Source organism: Cottoperca gobio, chromosome 11 (genome assembly GCF_900634415.1).
Source record: "Cottoperca gobio chromosome 11, fCotGob3.1, whole genome shotgun sequence".
In the NCBI taxonomy this organism is placed as follows: Eukaryota; Metazoa; Chordata; class Actinopteri; order Perciformes; family Bovichtidae; genus Cottoperca; species Cottoperca gobio.
Window position 1 is genome coordinate 12936234 of NC_041365.1, and position 27602 is coordinate 12963835.

Consider the following 27602-nt stretch of genomic DNA (forward strand, 5'->3'; position numbering starts at 1 on the left):
AACCGACGAAAGAGGCCTTACAACAAATAACATATTTTTATACACGTTTTTTATTTGCCCTCGGTAGATTATTTGGTCGCTTATTTAATTGTCAAATGAGTTGCTTCACTTTGCGAAACAGTTGGTACAGTCCAGTTGTCCGGCATGCGGTTTTTCGCTGCAATTGGCGGCGTCAAGCTTCACGAGAGACTAGAAAAACAGGAAATCAAGCAATGTTGCCTTCAGAATAAAATGTATCATATAACGAGATAAAATAGACCTTAATAATACTGATGGAAATTATTGTGTCAGAGATTGCTAAAAAAATTACAACATCATAACAATTAAAAACAATAGAGTATTAAATATTGAATGTATAAAAAGTAATACTAACACCAATGCCTTTTAAAAAGATTTTTAAAGATACATTTAGTAAAATAAGTAAACTTAAATAGAAAAGTACATGATATTGAAAAAGTAATATTGCAAATGATATTGAAAAGTAACATGGAGCCAAGGCAGTCTGTGATACCTCAATAATGAAATTGTTATCAATGATTTTCTGTGAATGATACTTTTAACTAAAGTAGAGGCATGTGTTTCAACTAAATTACTTTGGGGCCGTTGCACTTTGGCGTAAAATAAATTCTGGGGCAACATCTGAATTTTGAGCTTGTAAATAGTATCAAATTATTTCAAATACTTTAGTTAGTTAGTTTATTTTGTTTGATATGGACATCACAGTGGCATTATAATGCTAACATTTTTTGCAATACCAGATGCGCTCTCTGTTTAGTGTTTGTCCACTTCACCTTTAGCCATGACTCAATACTTCCATTAAAAATATTAAAATGGTGTTGCATTTTTCAATGTGTTTGTATTTTATGTATTCAGACTTGTCTGTTTAGTGTTGTACATAATTGTTTGCATTTTCAAATGTTTACACACCAAAGGTTTGTTTGTTTTGTTTTATTTCATTGCTATTTTGGGTAGAGTTAGGGTAATGCTTTGTTAAGTATTTAGGGTAGGCACAACATGCTTCAGCCTACACCATTTAATTTATTCCGAGAATATTACATTTAAAAATAAAAATAAAGTATATAATGATTTGGTATTATTCCACGACGTTCATAATTGTATGTTCAATGTGTGGTATTGTGAAAAAATGACCGGAAAAAATAAACTACCTAACTAAACTACTTTTATTCTGAAAATTCCGACCGGAAGTGGTTTTGCCATTCTTTGTAACTTGGCTGCGGCTCACAGGACTCGCTGAAGGATTTTTTTTTTTATTCCCTCACTGTAGATTTTCCACCAAAGACCAGCTGGTTTGGATTGAGTCTCTGATTTTAATTTTACGACACTGACGACAGTTTATTATAATTCAACATTTCAGACATTCCCAACAGTTTTCAGTCGGATCCTGCTTTTATTTCCACATTATAATTTTGGTCACTTTTTCTTCTATCTCGGTTGGATTTACAAAGGGCGTGTTTGGGGCGATCTGTACCGGGAGTTTCATCTCCTGTACTTGTGCGACTCTGAGGAATGACAGCAACTGGGAATCGATCTGCCTGAATGGAAACAATGGATTATAAAGAGCTGGGACATAATTTCGAGGCGAAGCTGACACTAACAGACAAATGTGAGTATATGACAGTCAACATACATATACAGAAACTAGGTCATGAATAACGTTACTGTACCGAGGGGTGGTGGTGGTGATTCTTATTATAACGGGTTTCTTTCTCCTCAATCTTTTTTAAACTAGGCCTACCACTTATAATTAAAAGTGTCTGGGTATTTTTCAGTGTATCAGCCTTCCTGGGCACTGAACCCTTTAAATTCAACAGCTGCAGCAACGCAACACATCAGATTCCTCCCACCTAATGTTTGTCCGTCCTGGCAACCCTTCTGTAATTCCCCCACACTCAAACAGCGGGCTGTCTGCATCTCTAACAGGCGGGTCCTAACCAGCAAGAGATCCTGGAAATGCTGCACTGAGCTGTGGTCTCCATTACCAAACACGTCAGTGGTGCACAGTGTGAAAAATGGCCCACATATACAATCATCTGGAGACACTCTGCTTAAAAACTCTTACCACACAATGTTAGTGAGACACTAAACAGATTCCATGCAGGGAAAACTCTTCCTTTATCTCCTTCAGTGTCTTGCTCAAAAGCACTTCAGCAGCGCAGGTAGTGTCTGATGCAGAGCTTTAACATCTGCATCTCCAACTGATGGTTTCTCACTCTGCGCTGCCTCCGTGAAGCTGACCCAGAGAGGATTGCATTTCAGTGAAACCCTTATAATTATAAGCTGATATTAGTAAATCAAATTTCCCTCGTGTAGTGTACATAATATAATTATTCAATAATGTAAATATTACATGATGTGAACCAACAAAACCCTGACATATTCTTTCAAAAGCCTGGAAAAGAAGGCTATATGTAACATTTATTTAAGACTAGTTTTATTTGTAATGTAGAAAACACAGGTCTCATTGAGTTCTTTATTTCTGGTCTCATTTCCACTCTGGATCTGATGTCGCTGCAACTAATGATTATTTTCATCATTATTTTTTATAAAGAAGAAAGTGAGAAATGTCCTTGCCAGTTGCTCAAAGTCCAAGATGATGTCTTTAAATATTTTGTTTTGTCAGTCCAAAACCCAAAGATATTCAGTTTAATATGAAATAAAATCTTTGAGAGGCTGAAACAGCGTTTTCTGCCATTTCTGCATGAGAAATCATGCATGACATAATTATAAAAACACCAAACACCTCCATCACACATCTCCCCTTGACCTGTGTACTGGTAGAAGGTGACTTTCTGTTCATTGGCAGCCCTCCTCCTGTTTCCACTTGATGTGCAGAGCATTGGATGGAGGGAGAAAAATGTCTGCTGCAGCTTTATATCACCGCAGAGGCCGACTGCCACAGTGCTGGCTCGCTGCATGTGTGGGTGTCTGTATGTACGTTGGCTGCTAATATAGCGGCTATAGTCTGATGGACATATAGTCTCATGGGCCATTGTAATAAACACATAACATAAACAAAGAATCTTGATACAGATCCCTTAGATTTCTTTTTTCTTTTAATGTGTTACTATATCCGGAATAAAATGGCTCCTGTTGTTTGGTCATGATCCTGGTCTCTTCTGAAAGAAAATTCTTTGAAGTTTATGATAAGTGTAAAGTGATACTGAGCGAAGGCACAGACTGGGTATTGTAAGATCTTTCCCTTTTTTTCTTTACGTTTTTATGCACTCATGATTACAAAAATATAAAAACTCCTATTGCTGCAGTCATATTTGTATCTGTATCGTAGATATCAATTATGTTTTTTGAGGCATGGTTGTCAACTTTTAAGCTGTCCTCTGGTGCTTAATCACAAGACCTTTGTGTGTTTATTGAAATACTCAACAGGCTTGTATTGTTCTTGAGCAAATTCACCCATCGATAAGTGATCTAAGGTGACAAACAAAGCGTGTTTTGGTTGCAGGCCTTCCGGTGAGAGCTGCAGCACGCAGCAGGGTTGATCAACATGTGACGTTTTCAGGAATGCTAGATGCCGAAAAAGGCAGTGGCGTTAGATAAACAGAGACATTCTTCCTCTGTGACTCCTTTCTGAGAGCTGTGAGTCTCATTATTGTTAAAAAAGAAAAAGAGAGATGGAAAAGCCGACAAGGGTTTGTTTGTTTTTTACAGCCTAGTGTGCCTGCAGACTCATAATTCCAATATCTATTATATATTTCTTCAGGTTTGAGGTTTAGCCCTAATGCATGTAATCCCATACACAAATACGTACACATTCACCCCTCCTCACCTCATATATCTCCTGCCATCCCTCACTCCCCCTGAAACCAGTCAACCAGCGACATTACACTTAATCAGAGTCTGTTTTTCTGTCTGTCGGTGTCTCAGAGTCGCTGCTTCAGAGTTTTCCCTTAGAGGAAACACAGCTAGAGGCTTCCTTTTTTTTACTAACTGCAAGTGCTGGAGTCAAACCAAGACTCTCCAAGACATGACATGTTCAAAGACTCTTTGTTTATGTCTCACAATAGGAGTGGCACAGGCTTTTTTGTGTGGTGCAGACAGAAAACCTCTGCTCTTGTTTGTAAAAGGAGTTTAAATTGTACAGTAGTTACGTTATCTGCAGTGTCAGTGTATCAGCTTTTCCAGCCTCGGAGCAGTCGGAGTCAATGCTCCTCTGTGGAAGCAATCATGAGACGTGGACTCCCTTTGGCCCGGAGAGCTTCACTGTCATGCTGACGTTATGTTCTTGGCACACGTTCAACATCACAGCCAGGCTGTAAATGTAGATTTTGGCCCAGAATCCTTCCTTACACCCGCTTTTTGATTTGCCATTATCATCAGTCATCCTCCACAATAAAACTCAGAGAAGAAGAAACCTCGGTCTGGGGATTTTTCTGCCAGTAAATAAAGTTTAATTACTTACACGTAGGGCTGCTACCAACAATTCTGTTCATAATTGTCTTATTGCTCGTTTTGTCTGACCAAAATCACAATGATATAAACATCACAATGATATAAAAGCAGCAAATCTTCATATTTGAGGAGATTGTTGGTCATTTGTGCTTTATAAATGATTATAACACTTGACCGCTAAACTTAGCAAACGTAGGGAATGACGTAGTTTTGCGGGCGGACAATTTTTAAATCTGGGTTTGAGCGAATGACGATAGCGTGGCTATTTAAAAATGGCGCTTTAGTTCAGGATAACGTGTACATGCAAACGTTAGCGTGTCCAGCTAAGAGTAAAAAGAGAATAACTAAAGGGCGGTTAGTGAACAATCATCAAAATAGTAGCAGATTATTTGTCTCTTGATCGACTACTTGACTAATTGTTACACTTTCCATTGTTTAACCCTCATTTCTGAGTTTATAACACGGTTTCTGTTAGCATCGGAGTCAAACACTAAAACAAAAGACAAAGCTCCTCTCAGCTCCTGCAGTCCGACGGGGCTCAAGTTCTCACAGCTCTGACAACTGTGTCTTGTAGTTTGTTTCCTGGGGGCTCGAATGCTTGTACATTCGGGGGGGGGGGGGGAAACTGGACGGGGAGTCGAGGTTTAGGCAGGATTGTTGTGGTTTGAGTGGATCCTTGAAGAAAAAGGGAGGAAGAGGAGGCCAGAGCTCTCCCCTCTACACTCCACGTCAGCGGTCCCTGTGAACAGATGCTATAAATCACAGCCGCTCGCACAGGAAAGGAGAGGAAATGCTCCATTCTGCTGCCGAGTGTAAGGAAGAAGGAGGATGTAGCTTCCTGAGCGCTCATGCACAGATTAGTCATGTTTCCCTTCGTATCCGGTATTCAAAAAACACAGAATTCATGAATAGGATGTTGATATAGACTGCTTAATAATCCTGTTTGCAGAATAATCCTGTTAAGGAACGGTGTGAGGCAGAGTTTAGTCATAAAAGGAACTGTCATATCATATTTAGTAGATTAGAGTCATTGTAGCAACACCTACACACCAGTGACTATTTTAGAGCTAATGTGAAGGCAGTAGCAGGAGAAATCAGACGCACATCAAGTGCTGATATATGTACGTGTGTGTGTGTGTGTGTGTGTGTGTGTGTGTGTGTGTGTGTGTGTGTGTGAATACGTGTGTGTGAATACGTGTGTGTGTGCCGGTCGTTGTTTATTTTTTGGTATAATGTATCCGCTGACTCCCCCCCCCCCCCTCTTCTATTTCTTTGATTATTATTTCTTTGTCTTATTTTTTTCATATGCTTTTGTTTGTCCAGTATTACTAAAGTATATACTTTCTTAAAATGCAAAAAAATCTCTTTGATCTCTGATCTCTGATCTCTTTCTGATTCAACATTGTGTACAAATACGTCACAGTTAATCCAAAATCCCCCAATTTGTCAATCATGATATCTTTGCCGCGCACTTCTCAAATATCACTATAGCGCTGTTAGCAGCTGTTAGTGCTGAAGCTAACTTCCACCCATTTCTTCTTCTGTTTATTACACAATCAAAAGACAGCACTTCCTGTTTGTTCACCAGAAGATGTAAGAATATGACCCTAATTAATTGAAGTAAGGCTTATTATACATCCATGATGGTAATGCTAGAATAGTTACATCCCCTGTTCAGCACCAACAGACAGAAGAGATATAATGTGTATTCTCACATGTGCGTAGACTCAGACCTGCGAGTGTCCTAAAGATGCGGGGCATGGCAAAACCGACGTGACACAGAAACAGGAAACTGACTGTCAGTGCGCCGTTTCCTTTCTGAACCGTCTCTGCCTGCCCTTGTCCCCCGTTACCCATACTGCCTTGCAGTATGTACTGGATGTTTTTGTTGTTATGTTACTCCAACCTCAGGGGAATCACTAACAGATGTACTCCCCCCCCACCCCCTCCTGTGTAGTGTATTTGTGCTTATGTGTGTTTAGAAAAAAGAGTCCTGATGTAGCTACATTTGACATTCATGCCCACTTGAACTCACACACAAACACACAGACACACAGACACACACACACACACCACACACACACACACACACACACACACACACACACACACACACATACGTCACCCCCACATCATCTCAGTCACAGGACCCACAGGCTCTAATATTAGAGTGCAGATGATGGCTGATGCATGCTGCTAACAGGCTGCACGACAGCAACCTCATTTAATCTGGAAGACGGGAAAACAAAACTCATGTATGTTCAGCCATCTTGACTTAAAACAGATCTGGCAATGGTGCATATTCCCAAACACTGTTGCACAGAGAATATGTTTTGGTTGTGTGAGGATGCGTCGTCATGTGTTGTGTCAGATGTTTTCTTTCTTTCTTTTCAAACCCCTCCATGTGTTTTTAAGCTATCCACAACTTTATGTTAGAACATCAGATGAGAAGCATTAAAGCGGTTCAAAATGCAGCGTCGGCTGCTGCACCAGTCAATTGATTACCTCTGCAGTCTCTACTTCAATGACGCCCCCCTGCTTCTTCCATTACCCACACACAAGTCGCACGGTGACCCAGCTCGCAGCTCTCTGTGCCCTTTTATGTCTTGAAATTATCCTTGAAAAGCTTTTCTCCAGGATGGAAGAGCAGGCTGCTGCAAGATGCCGGTACATTTTGGCTGCAGCTGGTTAGGTTTTCTTCTACTGGAGTCTAGCAGACTATCACACACCCTCTTGGTTGCCAGATTTGTTGTTTCTGATGTAGTTGCAGTTAATCACATAGAAGCCATTTGACCTCGGGGAAATGATTACTATCCTTGATTTTTTCTTTCCCAAAACGATATCTGATGTTTTTAAAGCAAAACACGGCAGAGCTGATGCTGCAGCACCCTCTTCCTGTTGATTTTAGAGAAAGGAGGCATTGAATCTTCATCTTTGTGCCATTTATGAAATAAAATAATTGATTTATTCACTGCAAGTCTAAAGTGTTATGCTTGCCTTATGAATTGGAAATTCTGGATGCAAAAAGTGCATTAAAAATGTAAATCTGTTCCACAAAACACCAAGATTAATAACATATATATAATATTATATCATTAATATACAGCAAAAAAAGAGGGTTATTTTTAAAATTATTTCTTAAGTTTCTAATAATGAATAACATTTAAAAGAAATGGGTATTAGGGCAATATATTTACAACAGTATATCATTTATGCATACTTCAATTGCACTTAGATTTTGGCCAAAAGAATGAAAAAATAACCTTTTTGTTCATGTTGTAATCACTTGATTTTCACAATTCAGACATTTTAAACATCGTGCAAATTTATTTTTTAACTCATCGAATTAGTTTGATATATTTCCTGTCTCTAGCCTCAAGTTTTTCCATTGTAAATATTTCTTCAACAATTCCTTCATGTGTCAGAAGATCTACTTTCTCCCATATTCCTCATAATAGCCTTTGAACTGGCTATTAATAGTATCTTAACTTCTCAAGGAACTTTGTTCAGTGAAACGATTAAGATAAAGAAACATTCAGCTCTAATGGAGGTAGAGCATCATATTTTTTTTTGTGAATGTATTCATTTTTTCTAGCTCTCAGCGTTATTGTTGACCCGCTGTGACGCATCACTGAAACCAGACCTCAGCTGAGATTAAATTTAGTGTGTTGTAACACCTCACCACGCTGCCAGGTCAACATTAGTCAGCCAGATACAGTTATGCCCTACTTTACGTGTCCAAAACTAGTGTGTGAGTGTGGTGGGGCAGCTTTGGTCTGTAGACACTTGATTACTCATGTTTCCATTAAAAGTTTCCATCCCAAAAGACAATCACGCTTAGTTTTAACTTAATATTGACATACGATAAGTTCTTAGAGTCTGAAACTTTTGTGGAACCTACAGACCAGTAGTGTCTGTCTTCTGCACGAGGTCTAACTTAAAAAAGTAGTTGGATACAAGAAAGTAGCCTTAAACCTGCATTCATTGATTTTTATTGGCCAGTTCGGGGCAGTACAGATGTTGACACAACACTGACATATTCTCACCTTATAAGTTGTTTAAGAGAACATGTTAGCTAACAGTTGCATATTAACTCATCTAGCAGACATCGAGCAACATTCATTTCTATCTGACTCTAAATGCTTCACTATGTTCACAAGCTAGTCGCTAACTTTGTCTGTTTGCCGTTTGGTGTTGACTATATAGCATAAAGAAGTTTTTCCCTACTGCTCAATTAATATCTTTTTTGTCTTTCCAAACAGTAGCCATACTTCTGTCTGTCCCCTTCCACCCTTGTAGAGCGAATGCTTGAGTAGGTTCTTTATTATTATTCCTTCCTTCTATATGTCTTCAATATAAAGACCTTGTGGCAGCTGAGCTTATTTACATCATGTATCATGCTCACCGTTGCTATGCCGTGGAGATGATGACCGAATGATGAGGTCATGGCTGGAGAAGTGAAACTCCTTGACTACAGCCGCAGTCACAACAAACCGACTGAGCTATCCCCCCCCCCTCGTCTGTAAGAGAAGCTTTTCACAGCACCCCACCATTTAAAAATGGTTCAGAAATCTTCCCTTTTCTCGCTGCATAACCTTTGTCCTTATTTATTACTATCAACCCCGAGCCTATGAATAGAGAAGCAGGAAACAGTGAATAATAGATGATCTATATATGATTCATGCTTGGCTCTGTTGTACGTCTTTGTGACTGGGTAACCCACTTCTTTGTAGTTAAAAGCATCTGGAGAGCTCTCCTGTTTGCGGTTGAGTAACATCCTGTCGCCTGCCACTTGCCATTCTAACTGAATCTATCTTAGATTTCATGTTTAAATGTAGTACTTGTATTAACTTTTAATAGCATTTCTTGTTTTTGCCCTGTATTTCAGACACAGAGGGGTTGAGATAACGAAAATATTTTTGGTTGTTTGGTGGAAATATGGGTTAATATTAAAGAGACAGTTCACTTTGACAGTTTATTTGCTTAGGTTTTGAAGATATTTGTTTCTGTAGCCACTCAAATACAATAAATCAACATCTAAGATGTTATTTCACCTTTTATATTCTCCCAACAATTCTGCAGTTTTGGTCAATCGCAAAAGAAATATGTGTATGATCAACTTCTGTAGCTTTTAAGTATTAGTTTAACAAGACTGCTCATGCTCATTTAGGTCTAGGCCTATATGTTTTTATCTAAGTAAGCTGCAATCATCAGCATGTCCGGCTAACTAGCTTACTACAGAAGTACCGAGCCATCCATAGGTTATGAAGTTTAGAAACAAATAATATTGTAATTTAATACTTTAAATAATAATAGGGCCAACTTACTACACTCTGCATTCACGTATTCTTTATTTATCCTATCATGTAGCAAGTATGTGCATATTTAAGACAACTCACTGAGTTTTACCCTGAGGCTTAGCTTATGCTAGTTAGCAGTCGTCCTTTCAGGCGACTAAATCCTCGGTCGACAGCTAGGAATGAGAAGCTTTAGTTTGTCTACTTCTGTGTGAAATCAAAGATCCACAGTTTAAAAGAATGACTTAGAACAAAAGGGAAACATGACAGGAGTATCCACAGTAGCTTACGGTGGCGTGGTATCCACCCTATGTTCCCAGGGCATGGGTGTTCTTGATATAAGCTAACATTGTAACTGATTGGTAAGGGTGCTAGTTTCGCTGTTCAAATGGCAAAAGAACGAAGGGAGAGAGATGCTTTAAACGCAGTTTGAATGGTACAAATCTGTTCTGCCACTGTGGAGATAACCATGTCAAAAATGAAGAAAAAGGTCTTGCCTGCAAGTTTGTGGGGCGTATTGAGGAGTATAACATCAACAGGCTATAAGCTGCAGGTGGGTGATTTCAACATATGGACCCCGGGGAATACACATTGAACATTTCACGTGGGAAAACTTTGCTGAGAACATAAAACGGTTTGAAAGTAATCCTTAATGTGTCATATTAGGAGGTTATTGAGCTGGGGAGTCACGTCTAGTCACACTCCATAGAGAAAACACAGCATTGTCCATAACAGCTGACACACATTGGTCTGTAATTGAAACCAAGCTTCAAAATGAAGGTTTCTCTTCTACCATCAGCAGAGAGAAGCCACATTTCTTCTTCTGTTGCGACGTGGAACTCATTACAAACACAGCTGTTGGTTTTGGTGACCTCTCACGGCATAACGCGATAATCTGAGGAGTTCAAAGGATCGTGCAGCATTTGTTTTGTGAGGCCTAAAGTTTTCCTGTGCCTGCTCGGAGGCAGTTGTGTGGTTGACATTTAGGTTGTTCATATAATGCTTGCTTGAATTTGGACTCAGTGACCTTTTGTTTATTATTGTTTGTCATGAATTGGAGCTGGAGATTTTCAGTTTTTTCTTGCAGTTAAGGTGTAAAACTTAACTTACATTTGTGAACATTTGACACACACTGGTTTCAGCTCTCCCAGACATCCAAACTGGAGGCGTGTGTTTCGGCTGTCGATCCTCTCAGCACCACCGATGTCCCAGGAATGTTCTTCCTCTGATTTTCCCTGGGGCGTCGATGCTTGTTGCCCAAGAACATTTCCGTTTTTTTTTATCCACAGAGGAAGAGGTGGTGGAGGCGTCCTTGAAGGTCACATGTGCAGTGCACAGTGTGTAAGCATGCATATACGTCCTGCAGAAGGTTGTGAAATGAGAATATATCTCTTAACATTGTTTTTGGTTGGGATATTATAAATTCCTGGAGTCACTTAATCTAAATGTGGAATTGAAATCCATCAGATATTGTCCTGTAGCTTTGATTACACATACAGTATTTAATCTCTTCTCTTTTTTTTTTGGATGATTTTAATCCTTTGAGTCCTTGGCACATGCAAACACAAACAAAAGACACACATTTGCTGTATAAACACGTGCAAGGGGAATGTGGATGCCAGGGATTCCTGAGGTTGTACTGACCCAGATCCAACATATCCCACTCATCACACACACACACACACACACACACACACACACACACACACACATAGTATATATACTATGTGTGCGTTCACATACTGGCTCCCTCATGCACATAACTCCAAACAAATGAGTCTGACCTGCTTCACACCACATGGGGTTCTGCGTCCCTGCACTCTTTCAAAAAAGAGTGATTAAAGAGATGCTTCACTTTTAATATTTTCAATCCGCCAAACTCACAAACCTTTTCTAAAAAACTAAAAAAATCTATATATATTTTGTAAATGCATAAAATCTACTGTTATATAACCTAATCATTAAATAATATAATATCAATAATCATTAAACGTTTTTTTCCAGAATATACAAATCCTGTAAGCGCTATAGTGTGTGATGTAATTTAATTTCTGAATCCCAAATTTATATTGAGCAACTTTATTAATACAATATTTACCATGTACACTCAGTTGCCAGTTTATTATGTACCTAAAGGTGCATTTCTTTACTTTTTAACTCTTTCCTCTAAAAACTGAGCTCAATTAGGCTTATCTTGACTGCCCAAAATACTTTAAAACTGTGTGCAAAACCATCACAAATGCACAAATGAGTTTGTTCAACTGCATAGTAAAGAAATCAGTATATGTATCCCCCAAAGTTTCTTTTAGTAAGAACGTCCATGTTGTAGCGGTGCGGTGCAGAGAGAAAATGAGAGATGGCTTACTGTCCCACTTGCATGTCCAAGACAACCTTAATTTCCATCCTGCTCCCTGTGAGGGACACCCCTCTTACAAACAACCCGTGTTTCTTTCTGCAAGTTTTCTCATGCACAACCTATTTCTTACCTGGGTGCCAAATTAAAGGGAAGATCTACTGGAAAATACAAAAACTCTGTAACATACCTCATATGTATTCCATTTACAACATTAATATTGCAAAATAGGGCATTTGGCTTGGTGGAGGTCTGCGCTCTCCGATTGCCCTTCTAGTTGTTTATTTTTTGTTTTCATAACAAAATATTATGTTTTTTTGTTTTTTTGTCATTTGTTTTTCCCCCGTCACTGTTTTCTACATTCACTTACAACCCACAGCTGTCCCACCTGTTCTCATCTTCTCATTGAAGAATTCTGGGAAATGCAGTGCATTACAAACAGAACTAGAAGGGCTCTCAGAAAGCACAGACCTCTGCCAAGGATGTTTCCATACGTGAAAAATAATAAAATAATGCGATTATCTGCCCTGTGATTCGGACTTTCTCCAAAATGTAATGGGTTCTTCCTTGAGCCATGTTTTTACTGACCATCATTGGTCAATTTCAGTCAAGTTTGACTCTAAGTTTCAGGTTACCAGCTCTCATTTGGACATCACATTCTCTTTTTTATTCTATTATTGGTTAACAGTTTTATGCCAGATGGATTTGGCTTCTACCAGCCAATGTGGCCCACACACAAACGCAATTAAGTTGTCCTGCCCTGCCTGCAGTAAATCTGGTGTCCCACATGCTGCAGTTTGTGGTCACTGTGCCGTCCCACGGTGCCTCGACAGAAGCCAGCCCCTTTTATGGCCGACATTCTCAGTATGGTGCTTATCGCTATTTATAAACCTAGAGTCTGTCACAGTGGCACAGAAACCTGAGATGGCTGTGGAGGGACAAGAAGCTCTGAGGGGGGGGTGAACATCATGCTGAATTTGTGTTTCTGTGTTAAATGGAGTCTGTCACATGAATGGCTGATCATGTGCGATAAGATGACTTGACGCTGAACATGTATTTCTGCAAGGCTGTATGGATTGTCACTGTTGTTGTAGGGACACCACTGAAAACATGTGTATTAATGCTAAGTCTGCATATTTTAATGAAGGTATCATCCCATATTATGATTTTTGTTTTCATAAGTAATAAGTAGTTTTAGTATATTGAAAGCCGTTGTGAAATTTTGTCCCTGAATTTCACTTTTTATAACCAGAGATTTTCTTAACCAACTGTGCAAACCGACATAAAACAAAGTTAATATTCATGGATTTTATAACTCATATTATTCTTAGTCTTACACCTTTTTTTGTAATCATTATCTAACTTGTTAGAAATACAGATCCCATAATGCTTTGAAGGATGTAAACAGGAAGTATTATATTGCTATAGATTCAGTGAGCTATATGCTGCTACCACTTGAGCCCCTTCTGTTTTTGCCTGTATTTGTTTACATTTTGTCAAATTGGCACCATTACAAGTATGCCGAATTAGCTACTAGCAGCAGCTGTTTGCAATGTACTTGTGAATGTACAGACAACTATAACGGGATTACTTTGATACTGAAGAAAACCTAAAAACATGATGATTCTCAGGCAAGTTCTGTTGCGTCTTTTTTCTTTGATTTCTAAGCGAATGTATGGATGATTATTCGCGATGGATTCGGAGAAAACGATATTTTCAGAAAGTGTAAGTCACGGTAAATCTTAAGATGTGTGTGTGTCATGCCTCTGTTCATATTTGACTCTGAGGTGTAATTTTTTCATATAAACTGCGGCAATTAGGCGCTAAGTGTTTTTAAGTAGCTTTAACGTTACCTTAATTACCACTATTACTTACTATGTGCTGTGTGGGTGGAAAAAAACAAGAAATGCTTAACACACACATATATATATATATATATATATATATATATATATATATATATATATATATATATATATATATATATATTGCTCATTAAATTAAAAGGTTTATACTGTAGTCTTTCTTTAACACAACTCCTGTCATTGCTCCTCTGTTACAGTCAGCACCATTGTTTAGATGCAATAAAATACACAACAGCCACACCCATGCCGTGCTTATGGTAATAACTAGTTCAGAGTCATCTGTTCTGTAGTCTTCTCTGTGCAGGTTATCATCACAGTGGTACCTTGTTTACAGTAGGCCGAGACACACATTAGACATCAGAGTATGTGGTGTGTTTGGTGATAGTCTACAGCAATCAAGATACAGTACAATAAACTTAATTTCCAATATTTTCATAAGAAATTACGCCCAAAAAGTGAAACGTGAGCTGGACAGTAGTCTTGCAACCCTATAATGATAATATTTGGGCAGAAGCACAGGATGAAAGATCCTGAAGATGAAAGAGATGAAAGGAGAGAGTCTTTGGACCCTCTTTCTAATAATTATCTTCCCTAGTAGAGTCACAAGACTGTAGTGTTGGACACTTTCTACTTATTTATTTCAGTGGCCAAAATGTTTGACATTAGAGTAAAGTAGTCAACAAAGTACTACTTCACCTCCATAACTAATTCTAAGAAAGTATTTTGTTCTGTATATACACCCGTGCTCCCCTCTTACTCAACCAATGCAGATTATCAAAACATAGGTAATAAATATCCAGAAAAGCAGAAAACCACACTACTGAAAGTTCTGAAAACATACTAAAGAAACTGTTAGGATAAAATGTATTTTAAATTACAGTTAAGTCATTTACACATTTCTGTTTGCTGTAGCTCAAATCTATTTATTCTACATATCAGTGTTTTCTTAATGTGTGAAGGTGGCAGTATAATTGTAACCTCTTGTTAATATGATTTATAAAAAGTGTGTCCGTCTTTTAGCGATATACTCTTTTTTCCCCCAAAATATTTTAAATTCTAGGAATTTGAGTGTTCTTAGTCGTCCTAATCGTTCCTAGTTTGGACTCCCAGTGTCTTACAGCCTTGTGAGTCTGCTATACAAGACATCAGGTAGAAATATTGCAATCCTGCCAACATGAGCCTCCATCTTTTTTTCTTACTCTTTGATGTAAACACACGTGGGGGCTCTAATTCACATCCTGTCATTCCTCTATTAGTATTCTGTAGTGCAGCCTGTGCATTAAGCTTTGTGTTGAAGTACAGTGGGGGGAGCTGGAGAGGAGCCCAGTGTTAAGCTGTGATTTATCTGGTTCGGTGAGCGTTTGGATGGGCCCGAGGAGAGTGTCACGCTCCATCTGCCCATTGTTGGCTGTAGTGAAGATCTGGCCTGGAGCCTGCAACCTCTCACCTTCCTACTTCACTATCTCTGAACTCCTGTCTCATTATTTCTCCTGCTCTGGGCCTGACTGTTACTGTCTTTATCTCCTTTTTTTTTTAAATCCTCGGCTTTCTTTTTCCTCCTGTCATTATAAAATCAACCCTCTGCACCATTTTCCCACCCTCTCATTGCTCTCCAGCTCTCCTTTCTCTCTAAATCTCTCTTCTCACTCTCTACATCCACATCCTTGTAGAAGAGCACAAATTGTCCTTTCTTCTACTTCTTCTTCTTCCTGCTCCGGACCCCTTCCATGCGTCATTGCAGCTCTGCTCTGTTTGTCACCGGCTTCTTCAGTGTGAAAGCCAGAGAGGGGCAAAGGGAGGGAGGGAGTCATACAAGCAGCAGCCGAACTCGGTGGTGGTATCAGCAGGAGTGTGAAAACAAAGCCAGAGCAGGGATTAAAACAGGATGTGTTTTGCGGCTTTTTTTGCTGTCTCTTTGTCGCCCTCTATAAGGGTCAGAGGTCAGGAAGTGTGGCCTCATGACCGGATTTGTGTGGAGCACATCAATGGTGGTCATGTTTGGAAGTTTTCATACAGATGCCCAGAAGCCTACATGTTACATAAAACAGGACATTAAATGTAGAGCTGCAAGTACCCATTATTTACATTATTCATTAATCTGGAGGTTCAAGAGGAACTTTGTGGACCAAATGTGGAATTCAATTGTCAAGCCATGCAAAGTACCACACAGCTGTTTAGACCATTTAAAGTGTAATACTAAATCACTCACATACTTGTTTAACCGTTTAGTCTATAAACATGTCAGAAAATGTCCTAAAAATGTCCCAGAATCTAATGCGGGGTACACACTACACCAGAATCAAACCAATGTTGGGCCCGAGTTGAGCCCCCCTTCTGAAAATAGTCAGCAAAGCTCCGCTTTTGTGATGGTTTTAAAGAGTGTGGAAAACCTTGAGGAACGCCAAAAGGTGTCATTACATGTCGTTACGTGTGGCGTCTCTCACATTTTCAGTATCTGTTTAGATTTGAAGAATCTTTTAGTGTTTGCCAGCCTTAAAGCAACGTCTTTGTTTTGTCTGACCCACAGTCCAAAACACGAAAATATATCCAATTTACAATCATTTAAAACAGAGAAAAGCAGCAAATTGAGAAGCTGAAACTAGAAAATGTTTGATATTTAACTGCTGTTTGACTATGAAGATTTTTGTTTATTCATTTTTAGCTGCAGTAACCACGAACATGTTGTGCCCCACAGTGAAGTCGAGGGATTCATAGATCGGTTTAAGTGGCTCTGTGGGGATAATTAAGTCCATTATCATTAATTGTCCCCGTGGTAACCACTATGAAAGCATTCGTCTTTTAAGGGAAGCTGAAACAGGCTTACACAACAACCTCCAGTGTTTCCTTCTGCCCCTACAGGAAAAATCAATGTGTATCTTAGAATATCCGTCTCTTTTTTAAAACTGTGTATCTGTTGCTTCGACTACACTCCTTAAAAGATAACTGAGATTTATTCTCACAGACTGCCGGTGTCTTTAACGCTGTTGACAGGAGGCCTTTTCTCTGCTAAAAACCTACAGGGACGGAGGGAGAAGTGCAGCGTCTTGCTGCGGATGGGCTGATGTGCGCGTGAATTGCTTGTGAAAGAGATGTTAATGATTTCTAATGAGGCACGGGTGTCGTGTTAATGAAGTCGCAAAGACATTCCCAGGCTTACAGTGAAGGTGCGTCAGAAATAGATGCAGAAAGAAAGTCACTAGCGTTTAATGGAAGCGTCACCGTGCAGATTTTCCACACTAATGATGCAACAAGACGTCGCACATCAGACAAAAATCATCCGTGACAGCACAAAGGAAACTATGTTAATGGGTTATAATGGTGATTTAATGTTGTGTGACATGTCAGATAGTAAAACCAAACCTCTGTGGTATCTGGTTATTAATCAATTTGTCTTTTTCCGTTCTCCAGCTCTTCCTCTGCAGACGGAGTCTCAGGCCATCCAGAGTGGGGACAAGTCTTTGGGGAAGGACATCCTGACTTCAGACGACTCAGCCATCACAGACCTCTCTCCTAAAACAGACTCCAGCCCCATAACAGAGACCCCCACCAAGACAGAGACCCCCACCAAGACAGAGACCCCCACCAAGACAGATGCCTCCACCAAGACAGATGTGGGGCCATCAACCCCGGGCAACGGCAGCAGCCCTCAGCCCAAGAAAGGTAGACTTATAGATCTTTTATTTTATTTTATATTTGTTATATATGCTCAAAAGTCAGTCCTGGTTCAGCTTGCAAATGTTGCAACATAGTTATAATTCACATTTGCCTAACTGGCTGTACTGAGTGTGATTATATTATTTTATTATTATTTGTTATCATGGTTATGTAAATGCTCCCAGCTCCCAGCTCCTGGCTCGTTAATCCCAAAGGTGTTGGACAGGTTGAGCTCAGGTCTCAGGTCAGTCAAGGTATTCCACACCAAGCTGGACAAAAGGGTTAAGTTATGTAGTATAGTGGGAAATAAAAAAGATATAGAAGTATAAAGTAGAATAAAATAGAAATATTTAGGAGTAAAAGTAGAAGGAAATTACAATTCTACACTTTGCGGCTTTGACTATTTCTATGTTGATATTTTTTCCACAGCAGTTTCGTTGACTTTGAAACGATAAGCACTTTTTTACATATTTAAGCAACGATGCACAAGGGACTGCTGTACTCGTGTGCTTCATTTGCAGGCAGATAGCAGAGTGCTGGGATCAGATAGGATTCTGTGTTCCAGGTATAAAACGGTAATTAAGTCAGACAATGCAGCAGAGATAATGGTGCTCATTCCAATGCCTGTCAACTAGACACATTGCAAGGTCATAGTATTAATAATGTGATGTTATCTGGGCAAATAAACAATAGCTACAGTCATAGTGTTGAAATTGGAAGCAGAAATATATTGCTGCAATTTCCACCCTTGTTTCTGTTACACACTGGTTCTTTTTTTTACAGTATTAGTTGTTAAGTTGCTGATGAGGTGTCAAATGTGGATTCAGCGTTTTCTCCTACAGCTGCTGGCCATGTGACTGCGTCAAGCTGTGGGCTCATTTGTTCTTTTCTTCTTCATCAGAACGTGCTCCGTGTTAATTGTTAAGTTGCTCCACATCAAACACGGCTGCGCCTCCAACGTTCTCAGGAAAAGAAGTTTAACAAAGACACTTTAAAAGGCATTAAAATGATGAAGCTCTTAAAAAAGAAAGTGAGGTATTCTTTTTCCACCATGTTTCATTTCTGCCTTTGCTTCAAAGGCTAAATCTATTTCACATACTTTTTGTCATCATGGAATTTTGGTTGTATATTGAGTCATTCAGACAGATGGTAGTGACTGAAAGCCACATGGTCGTTGCTATGGAGGAGACGGGATGTACAGTGTGGAGGTGGAGGGGGGAGGGACTGATGCGTTAAGGGAAGGGTCAGTGGGGACGAGACCTCCAGACCGATTAATTTTTCTCTGCACTTCATAGCGTCGCTGCATATCGGCCTGACTGAAGTGTGCAGCCGACGAAAGTCTATAAGGTGGGGAGGAAATTCAGGTTGCCATGGAGACGGTGCTGAAGGAGCTGCAGGGCCGTCTGTGATTGGTTGAGAATGCGCATCATACATATTACATAGCACGGAGGAGAATCACAAAAGGAGTCGGGTACCCCGGGGGTCCTGGTTTCAGTCGTGGCTATTTACAGTCAGTTTTGAGGCGGATAGAGAAGCACAAATCCTCGTGTTGCACCGCTGCGTCTTTTAGAGCGTATCAGGATTCACGCTGATTATCACTGCAGACGAAAAGCAGATGTTCATCACAGCTACAGTAGAGCTGAGCCTGGTGTATGAGGAGATGGAGCTGCTGTGACCTTGAAACCGAATGAAACCTGCAGATCTGATTTAGACTTCCTCGAGCATGTTTACTTCCATGATGTTAAGGTTGTACACATCAAGAGGTTTCATACGTATATCTGACTGCAACATGTAAAAGGCTCACTTTAGCAAAATGCCAAAATAATTAGATAACTTTCTGAGAAATCCATCCAGGGTCTGAAATTAAGTTTGTTGCCGTAGTAGCAGGTGACCTCGAATTTCTACCTGACAGCCAACATTGACCCTGTATTAGGCAGGTGGCATCAGCTACTTTCCTTGCCTGAATATCCATGCAATATTTGGTTAATTGATTCCAGGTTCTGAGATACACTGTATGTGTCTGGGACTTCTGCCACCGATGCAATCGAAGTCAGTCAAATCTTGTTTGTGGCGCTCACAGCTTTGAAAAAGGAAAGAAAGTCTGCAGCAACACGTCTTTCCATAAAGAGTGCCCCTGTTACTTGGAATAATCCACAGAATATACTGTCAGCTGTCTTCAACTGGACTGTTGTACAAAGCAGTTCCACTCAAAACTGTTTGCAGGATTGTGGATTTATCAAAAGAACTGCAAAATGATGCATTTCTGTTGAATATTTCGATTATTTTCAATGATGTGACTTCCACAAATCTGTAGCCCGAGCGTTCTTTTTCTCTAGCTTCTCCTGAGGGATTTCAAGACATTCGCTGGACAGATGGGATATGTAATCCCCCCTCAGCGTGTTCTGTGTCTGCCTTGGGTCTCCTCTCGGTTGGAGTTGTTCCTGGAAAACCTCTTGAGGCAGGCACATAGAACGCATCCTAATCTGATGCTCCATCCACCGCAACTGGCTTTGATGTGAATGAAAAGAGGTTCAGCTCCAAGCTCCGTCCGGATGTCTAAAGCAATTCTCCTCATCTCTACTGAGCCCTTTACTGTCTTTGAGTCACAGTTAGCTACTAGCTGGTAAACATAGTGGAGCATTTAGAATCTAAAGAGACAGATATTTCCCTCAGATATTGGTGGAGACCAAAATCAGAGCTGCGAGAGTGAATGTATGACATTCATCAGGCGTGCAAGATGACTCCAAATGAATGATAAAGTTGCTCCGTAACTGCTGGATGTGTAAATAAGCAACTGTTTGCTAACGAGTTTCCCACATACACTTGAAGCTTGTTTGTTCTTCCCCCAAATGGCCAAAAGAAATCAGTCATTGCCGCTTTAAGATGAAAGATTTAATCGTCAATCTTTTCTTTTCCCCTGCAGATTCGATGAGCTCAGAGCAACGACAGAAACTTGCCAAGGAGCGGCGGGAGGAAAGAGCCAGATATATCGGTAAGAAATGATAAAACAATCAAATATTTTGAGCCTTTTTAACTTTGAACACATTTGGATTTTCCTAAAAAAACCAACTGTGCTGGTGATGCTTGAAGCCCAAATGTGTTGTAACCAACTTTGATGCATGCACATCGTCTATTCTTAATGTAGAATTAACTTTCCTCTTTCCTCTGTCACTCTGCTCTGACGTGACTGACGGGTATTGTTGTCTCCTATTGTTTCTTCTTGCATGGCTTTCAGAACAGCAAACTCAGCTGCAAGGTAAGGGGCTTAACTAAAACCCGTAAAAGCCGTCATGCCATTTAAGAATCATCAAGCTTGTGATGGGAGTCACAGTCTTCCCTTTCCCTCCATGAATCAATTATGCTTTTTTTGTCATTCGGTGAAAACCTTTGAACCCTCAGAAGTTTCACTTTTGACGTTTTACATTTTACTTTATGTTCTTCTGCATTCCGGCCCAGCATGCATGTCCCACACCTACAATCATGGTTTTACTTTGGGGCTGCAGAATAACATTTTCGCCTCCTTATGAAAATACTGTTCTAGCCCAAAAACCTGAAAGACTATATCTAGTTTTCAAACGCAGGGCTTCTCCCTGTGGATGAAAGCAGCCAATCAGAGCAGAGCTTGTTGGGCGTTTCCCTGCAGAGACGACCCACGGAGCCCATGGCGTGATAAATGAGCAGTTATTACCATAAACTGAGACCAGGCTTCTCGCACAGATTAGTTTTGATTACTACTGCCATTAGCCTCACTAATGTGGTCATGCCCCAGCACAGTAAAAATGGAGTTCTGCTTCCTTTTTTATCGATAATATCTGAGGTTTAGTTTCCTGCAGTCTGCGCCTGTCTGTAATTACATGGTACAACGTTAAGCCTTTTTTTTCATGTGGAGCATGCAATTAGTTTAAAACAGTATGCACATAATGGCAAAACAATTTGTTGTGTAACAGCAACTGTGTGGGCCAAATATTTTGAGCAAACTCTGCACAAATGAGAATGTGAAACGCACGCTCACAAGTATTACATATTTTTCAATCCTGCTGCACAGAGCGCAGACATAGTTGGATTTATGGAGAGTGAAGAAAGCGTTCTCATTGTCGATGAGGCTCAGACTTGTGTGCCTCATTAGTGAAGATGAGCTGAACTGAAATACAAAACAAATCTTTGCCTCACAACACCGCTACAACATCAAAGCTAAATCCACTAAAAAGTATTTCTAATGCCGTCTAACTCCCAGCAATATGAGGTAATATTGAAACATGTCATTACTGTGGTTCGATCCAGCATGTAACCAACCCTCACCCATTATTTCAACTCTCCACCGTGCTAATAATATGATGTGCAGATAGGCTTATATGCATCAGAGAGACAGCGACATAGCTTCTGTCCAGCACACAGAAGGTTTTTAATTTACGAGGATTGATGGCTGTTTAATTGATCCTCCAAGAAACGAGCCACAGCAGAGTATGTGCAGGGAAACGCATGTCTGCTGGAGGGAGCTGTAAAACACAGCGGGAAACTTCTCCCTATTTACTGTTATCAGGATTATAATGTAATGAACGCAGCAGCTTCCATCTGCTTCACCCGTTCAGTTTGAGTTTCAAGAGTTTCATTGATTTAACACTGATGGATTTGAAGAAACGACGGTGGAATAACCTCCGTCAGGAGATATTTCTTTCAATCACTGTTCACTTGCTATATTTTACATAGATTAGCTATGATGTATATTTTTATTGTCCCTTTTAATAACAGTTAGAGCCATGCTAGCGACGTGGCTCTAGTGATGCTAATGTCTGTCTGTCGGGCGCTCCATCACTGACTGAAACATCTTGACAACTATTTAATAGATTGCCGCAAAACAAAATTTCCGATCTTCATGGTCTCCAGAGGATGAATCCCATGATTTTAGTGCTTCCTCTAACCCCAAAGTTTTGATTTATCTTGTGGAATAACTCCAATTTTACCAGATGGAGTTGCACAAACTTTGTTACAGACATTCATGGTTCTCAGGGGATGAATCCTAATGACTGATGACATTTTCCTCCAGCGCTCCCATGAAGTGTGTGGGTTTCAGTGAAATGTCTTGGATGTATTGTCATTAAATTTGGTTAAGGATGAATTATAATAACTTTGGCGATCCCTCAACTTTTAATTTATCGCCATCATCATAGAAACCTTGGTTTGTAACTAAAATCACTAACATCATTCCCTTCAGCCTCAGCTGTACTTTGTGTGTTATGCTTAAAGGAAGCACGATGAACAAACGTCAGATGCTAACTACGCATTTAGCTAAGCGCATCCTCACAGAGCGGCAAAGCACTTTCAGAAGTGTATTATTAGGATAATGTAATCATAATGGTAGGGAAAGTGTGGCGAGGTTGAAACGATTGTCTCGGCTTAACTGGTGTACATTAACTCATTTCTGTAACAGAAAGAAACAGACTCGGCTTTGCTTACAAAACACAACTAAGATGACCACAACATTTATCTTCAGCAAGCTTTTGTTTTCTAACTTTCTCATATCATTGTTTCTCTCTCTCCTCTGCTTTGCTTTCTAAATGTTAACCTCTCTCTCTCTGTGGTGACCCTGCAGCGACGAAGAAGACCCAGTGGCTGGAGAAGGAGGAGAAGGCCCGACGTCTGAGGGACAGCCAGCTGGAGGATCGCAGGAGAAGGCTGGAGGAGCAGAGGCTGAAGGCTGAGAAACGCAGAGCTGTGCTAGAGGAGAAACAGAGACAGAAACTAGAAAAGAACAGGGTGAGAAAAAACATTAACTCAGGATGTAGTCGCTAAAAACCATCCAAACATGGATTGTGTTATGAACAAATTATTGTTTAACCGTTGAGGCAAATTTAAAGCTTGTTTTTAATTGTTTACACAGAGCTAATATCGATGGTATCTAACACAGACAGATATTTTGTAGACAGAAGTGTGTCCTGCTCTCCAAAATATTTAGTGTTAATTGAAGTCAGAGTGGAAAAGTCAACTCTCTGCCAGTGTTTAGTGAAGCTGCAGAATTGGCTGAGTATCAGGGATTTGGTCCCATCTTGAACATCAGCTGTGATGTATTGGCAGCATAGCGTTTTCCAGGGATCATAAGTGCAGATTTTGCATTGGCTGTAATTTGAGTTCAGAGTTATTGATCAGCAGTGGTTCCTCAACCTTTTGGCTTCTTTTTGACCTCTTAAAATAAAACAGTGTCTTCTTGTGACTCCTTGTCACAAGTTACACATGCCTACGATGAGTCGTGAGCATTTCTAACAAACGGTTATTGTCCCTTCTAACTGCAGATTTATCTACAGATTTAGAGTAATTGTTAAAGGAATTATTTGTTTTCTTGCTCAGAGTTAAATGAGAAAATCAATACCGCTCCCATGTCTGGAGCTTCAGCCAGCAGGCTAATAGCCTAGCTTAGCATAAAGACTAGAAGCAGGTAGAACCAGCTATAGCATGGCTCTGTCCGAAATAAAACAAATACACCTACCAACACCTCGAAAGCTCATTATTTAACAGCATGATCTCGTTATAGGACAGGAGGTCCATGCTAGCTTGTTCCCCTGCTTCTGGTCTTGGTGCTAAGCTAATCACCTCCTGTTAGATGACTAGACATGTTTTTACATTTTTTGAACGGATTAAACAAACCTGATCCAACATGTTAATTAGTGAGGTAGGTGGATTTGTTGTTACCTCTGGACAGTGCCAAGCTGTAGCTTCACATTTACAGTTCTCCCCACAAGAAAGCAAACAAGCGTATTTTTGCATCAATATGTCTTAAAACAACTAGACGTATGTTATTTATTGTATTGTTAAGTACTTACATTATCCCAAATTTCAAGCATAGAAAATGAATCCTGTAATGGCCAAGTATCCCCTTTGCACATTTGTCAGCATTGTGGTTGTCTGTCAATAGCTGTCATAAATGGACTTTTTATCTAGTTTTAAGACACATTTTTCTATACTCTTTTTTGATCTTTGTCATTTTTAACTATATATTTTAATCGTATGAAGTCCTTGGATGTCTGGATCTTAAGTTGTCAGAGAAACAAGCTGAGGAAGCGTTAGTGGCAGCTGAACAGCATCAGAGATTTATTTTTAACATGAAACTACTTTAGTCAGTGTTTTAATCGGTTTTAATCATCGGGTGCGTTTGTTTTAGGAGAGCAGGAGACCTCTGCGGTTAATTCTGAACGATGAACAATGAATGAAACCTAACCCGGAGAAGCTACCAGCAATGACAAACTCCATGATCCCACGCTACTTCACGACTCCACCAAGCTCCGTCTTTTCTCATTGTTTTGATTGACAGACCCCTAGAAGCAGAAAATGACATATTGTGTGTTTAAACCTTTTGAAAGAACTGTTGTGACTGTGTGGTCCCTCCAGTTGAGATATGAATCAGCTATCAAGAGGTCGACAAAGAAGACGTGGGCCGAGATCCGCCAGCAGAGATGGTCCTGGGCGGGTGGACTAAACCATACCTCCCGCAGAGAAAGTGAGTTTCAAATGAATCACAATCACACGGACACTCAAACACAATGAATATATATCACATCCTCACTGTAACTCAAACCGCCATGTTGAGCAACGCTGCGCAGACTCGCTGGTCCATCTGATGCAATTCAAGGAAATAACTTCTGAGGGGATTGCTGTCGAAAGGGCGAGCACCAGAGGCAGACGACCCTGCTCAGTAGTTTAAACCTTTGTAATTCCTCAGTGAATGTCTGTTTTCTTAGGGAAAAATGTGAGTACTAAGTTAAAAGTGATGACAGAGGCATGAGAGATGAGCAACAAGGAAGCCGTCATGAACATGTTTCATTAGTTAAGCAGTGTGAACAGTGTTTCCTCAGAGAGCTGTGAGAGATTATTCCCCTTTTCAGACTTTCAAACATGTGACGAGCTGCCTCTTTTGGACCTGTGGCACAGAGGTCAAGTTTCTCTGCAAGTGTGAAAGATCCTGAATGTGTGTGAGATCATTTATGCTGATTTCTTGCATCAGAAGAAAAGGTTACTCCAAATGATGGATGGGACGATATAGGATTTTATTGCGGATCGCGATAAATATAATCATAATAAGTTGATTGTGGAGATTTTCCATTATCGGGATAATCATGAATATTCTGAAATAAGTGAAAAAGCTGTCTAGCTCGCTATCATGGTAGAAGTGAAAAATACAGGAATGATCATGGAGAACAGACTCGCGCAATGTTGCTATGTTTTAAAATCCTTTATTTATGCAGGGAGAACTTCTGATTTATTAATATTTAAGATTGTTTGATTTTCACTAAACAGGATGTGTCCTATTTGTGATGCAACACAAATTCTTTTGTGCCTTTTTTAAGAGTTTTAAGCATGTTTTGATGATTATCAGGATAATATCGTGAATCGCGTTTATTTTGGGCAGGATAGTCATGAAATGTTCATATCGTCCCATGCCTTCTCTAAATGTAATTTCTAACTATACCACACCCTTCCCACGCTTTCCTAAAATGTTCTCCCAATTTCCTCCCCCCACGTCTGAATTTAGATTAATCTCTTCCTAAATGTTAATGAGAAACTCAGAGAATGGTGAGTCCCTGATCTCCTCCAGATCCACACAGAGGGGAGTCGGCCACCCTCAGCCGGGGCCGCCTGCACCCTGGCCGCCTTGTGAACAGTTGTTGTCTGTTGCGTTCTCTCCGGTGCAGGCAGATGCTCGGCCTCCACAGTCAACTTGCCGAGACAGGTGGACCCTGTCATTAACAACAGGCTGTCCAAGTCCTCTGCCACGCTCTGGAACTCCCCCAACAGAAGTAAGGACGACCCGACGTCAATGTCCACCAGGCTTCCTCTTCCCTCCCTATTCATCCCCCTCCACCTCCCCCACTCCTCTCACCCTAATCTGGTTTTTGGTTTTCTTCTTTTATTATTATAACTGTCGTCTCTGGTGGCCTGCCTGCCTGCCTGTGCTTGGTGACTGGTCATTACTCCCTCTTGTTGTCACGCTCTCGGCCCCGTTTGCATCGTGGTTTTTTATTTCAGTTGGTGGTTGTCTTTGATTTTGAGTCTCCTCTGCATTTTTGATCCGCCTCCCTTTCACCTCGACATCACTGAGCCATATTTTGTGATTTTGTTTCATAGGTTTATAAGTTCACATCTTGTCTCGACACCTTCTTTATTGGTTGTCCCCTCCACTTTACTGTTGGTGGTTTGGTGTGGTGTATTGGTGGTGGATATTAGTGTGACTGTTGCAAATGAAAGTAGAGCAACTCAATGCACAAGTATTGTATTATATTTTATGTAATATCTTTATGTAGTTATATAGCCTGTTTTAATAGAGATTAAACCTCTCTTAGTTATTTACAGCTAAATATTGCTTCCGCCAATTCTTGTTATAACACAAAAAAAGTCTCCTTTTTACGTTATAACGTAATGTATCGTTTTTACTTCATACTAAATTATTATGCTTTTACACAAAACGTTATCTTGTTAAATCATAAACTTTCCATAATAAGACAAAAGCAACATATAATTAAAACAAGAAACTTCTCATCATAACATAGTAAGTTGGCATGTTGTTATAACGAACCACGCTAAGTGCTTTGAGCTAAATGCTAACATCAGCATGCCAACATGCTCACAATAACAATGTTAACATGTTAGGTAGGTATCATGTTTACTATGGGCACCATTTTAGTTTAGCATGTTAGCATGCTAACATTAGCCAAGAGTATGTAACTGTTGCTGTACAGCCAGTCACTGTGACGGGATAATGTGACACGTTTTATTACCAATCGGGTTATGTTTTAGGTTTGGTTTGTTGGTTGTTGGTTGTTGGTTTGTTGGTTGTTGGTTTGTTGGTTTGTTGGTTGTCTGTCAGCAGGATTATAGAAAAATCACTGCCCTGATTTTCCTGAAACTTGGTGGAAGGGTGTATCATGTGCCAAGGAAGAACAAATTACATTTTGGAGCGGATACACACATTATCTTTCACTTATGGAGATGGCAGCAGAGGTCTGTGCCCTTCGAGTG

The 27602-nt window shown here is 40.0% G+C and overlaps 1 protein-coding gene across 1 annotated transcript in view; it reads left to right on the top strand.

Annotated features, from left to right (window-relative positions):
* The first annotated feature begins 1270 nt into the window (after window positions 1–1270).
* LOC115015539 (MAP7 domain-containing protein 1-like) overlaps window positions 1271–27602 on the top strand; it is a 42522-nt gene continuing 16190 nt past the window's right edge. The window contains 7 exon segments of the mRNA XM_029442944.1: window positions 1271–1624; window positions 17352–17603; window positions 20521–20589; window positions 20833–20853; window positions 23188–23351; window positions 24978–25086; window positions 26279–26383. Coding sequence (XP_029298804.1) covers window positions 1558–1624; window positions 17352–17603; window positions 20521–20589; window positions 20833–20853; window positions 23188–23351; window positions 24978–25086; window positions 26279–26383 — 787 coding nt within the window. The 5' untranslated portion in view covers window positions 1271–1557.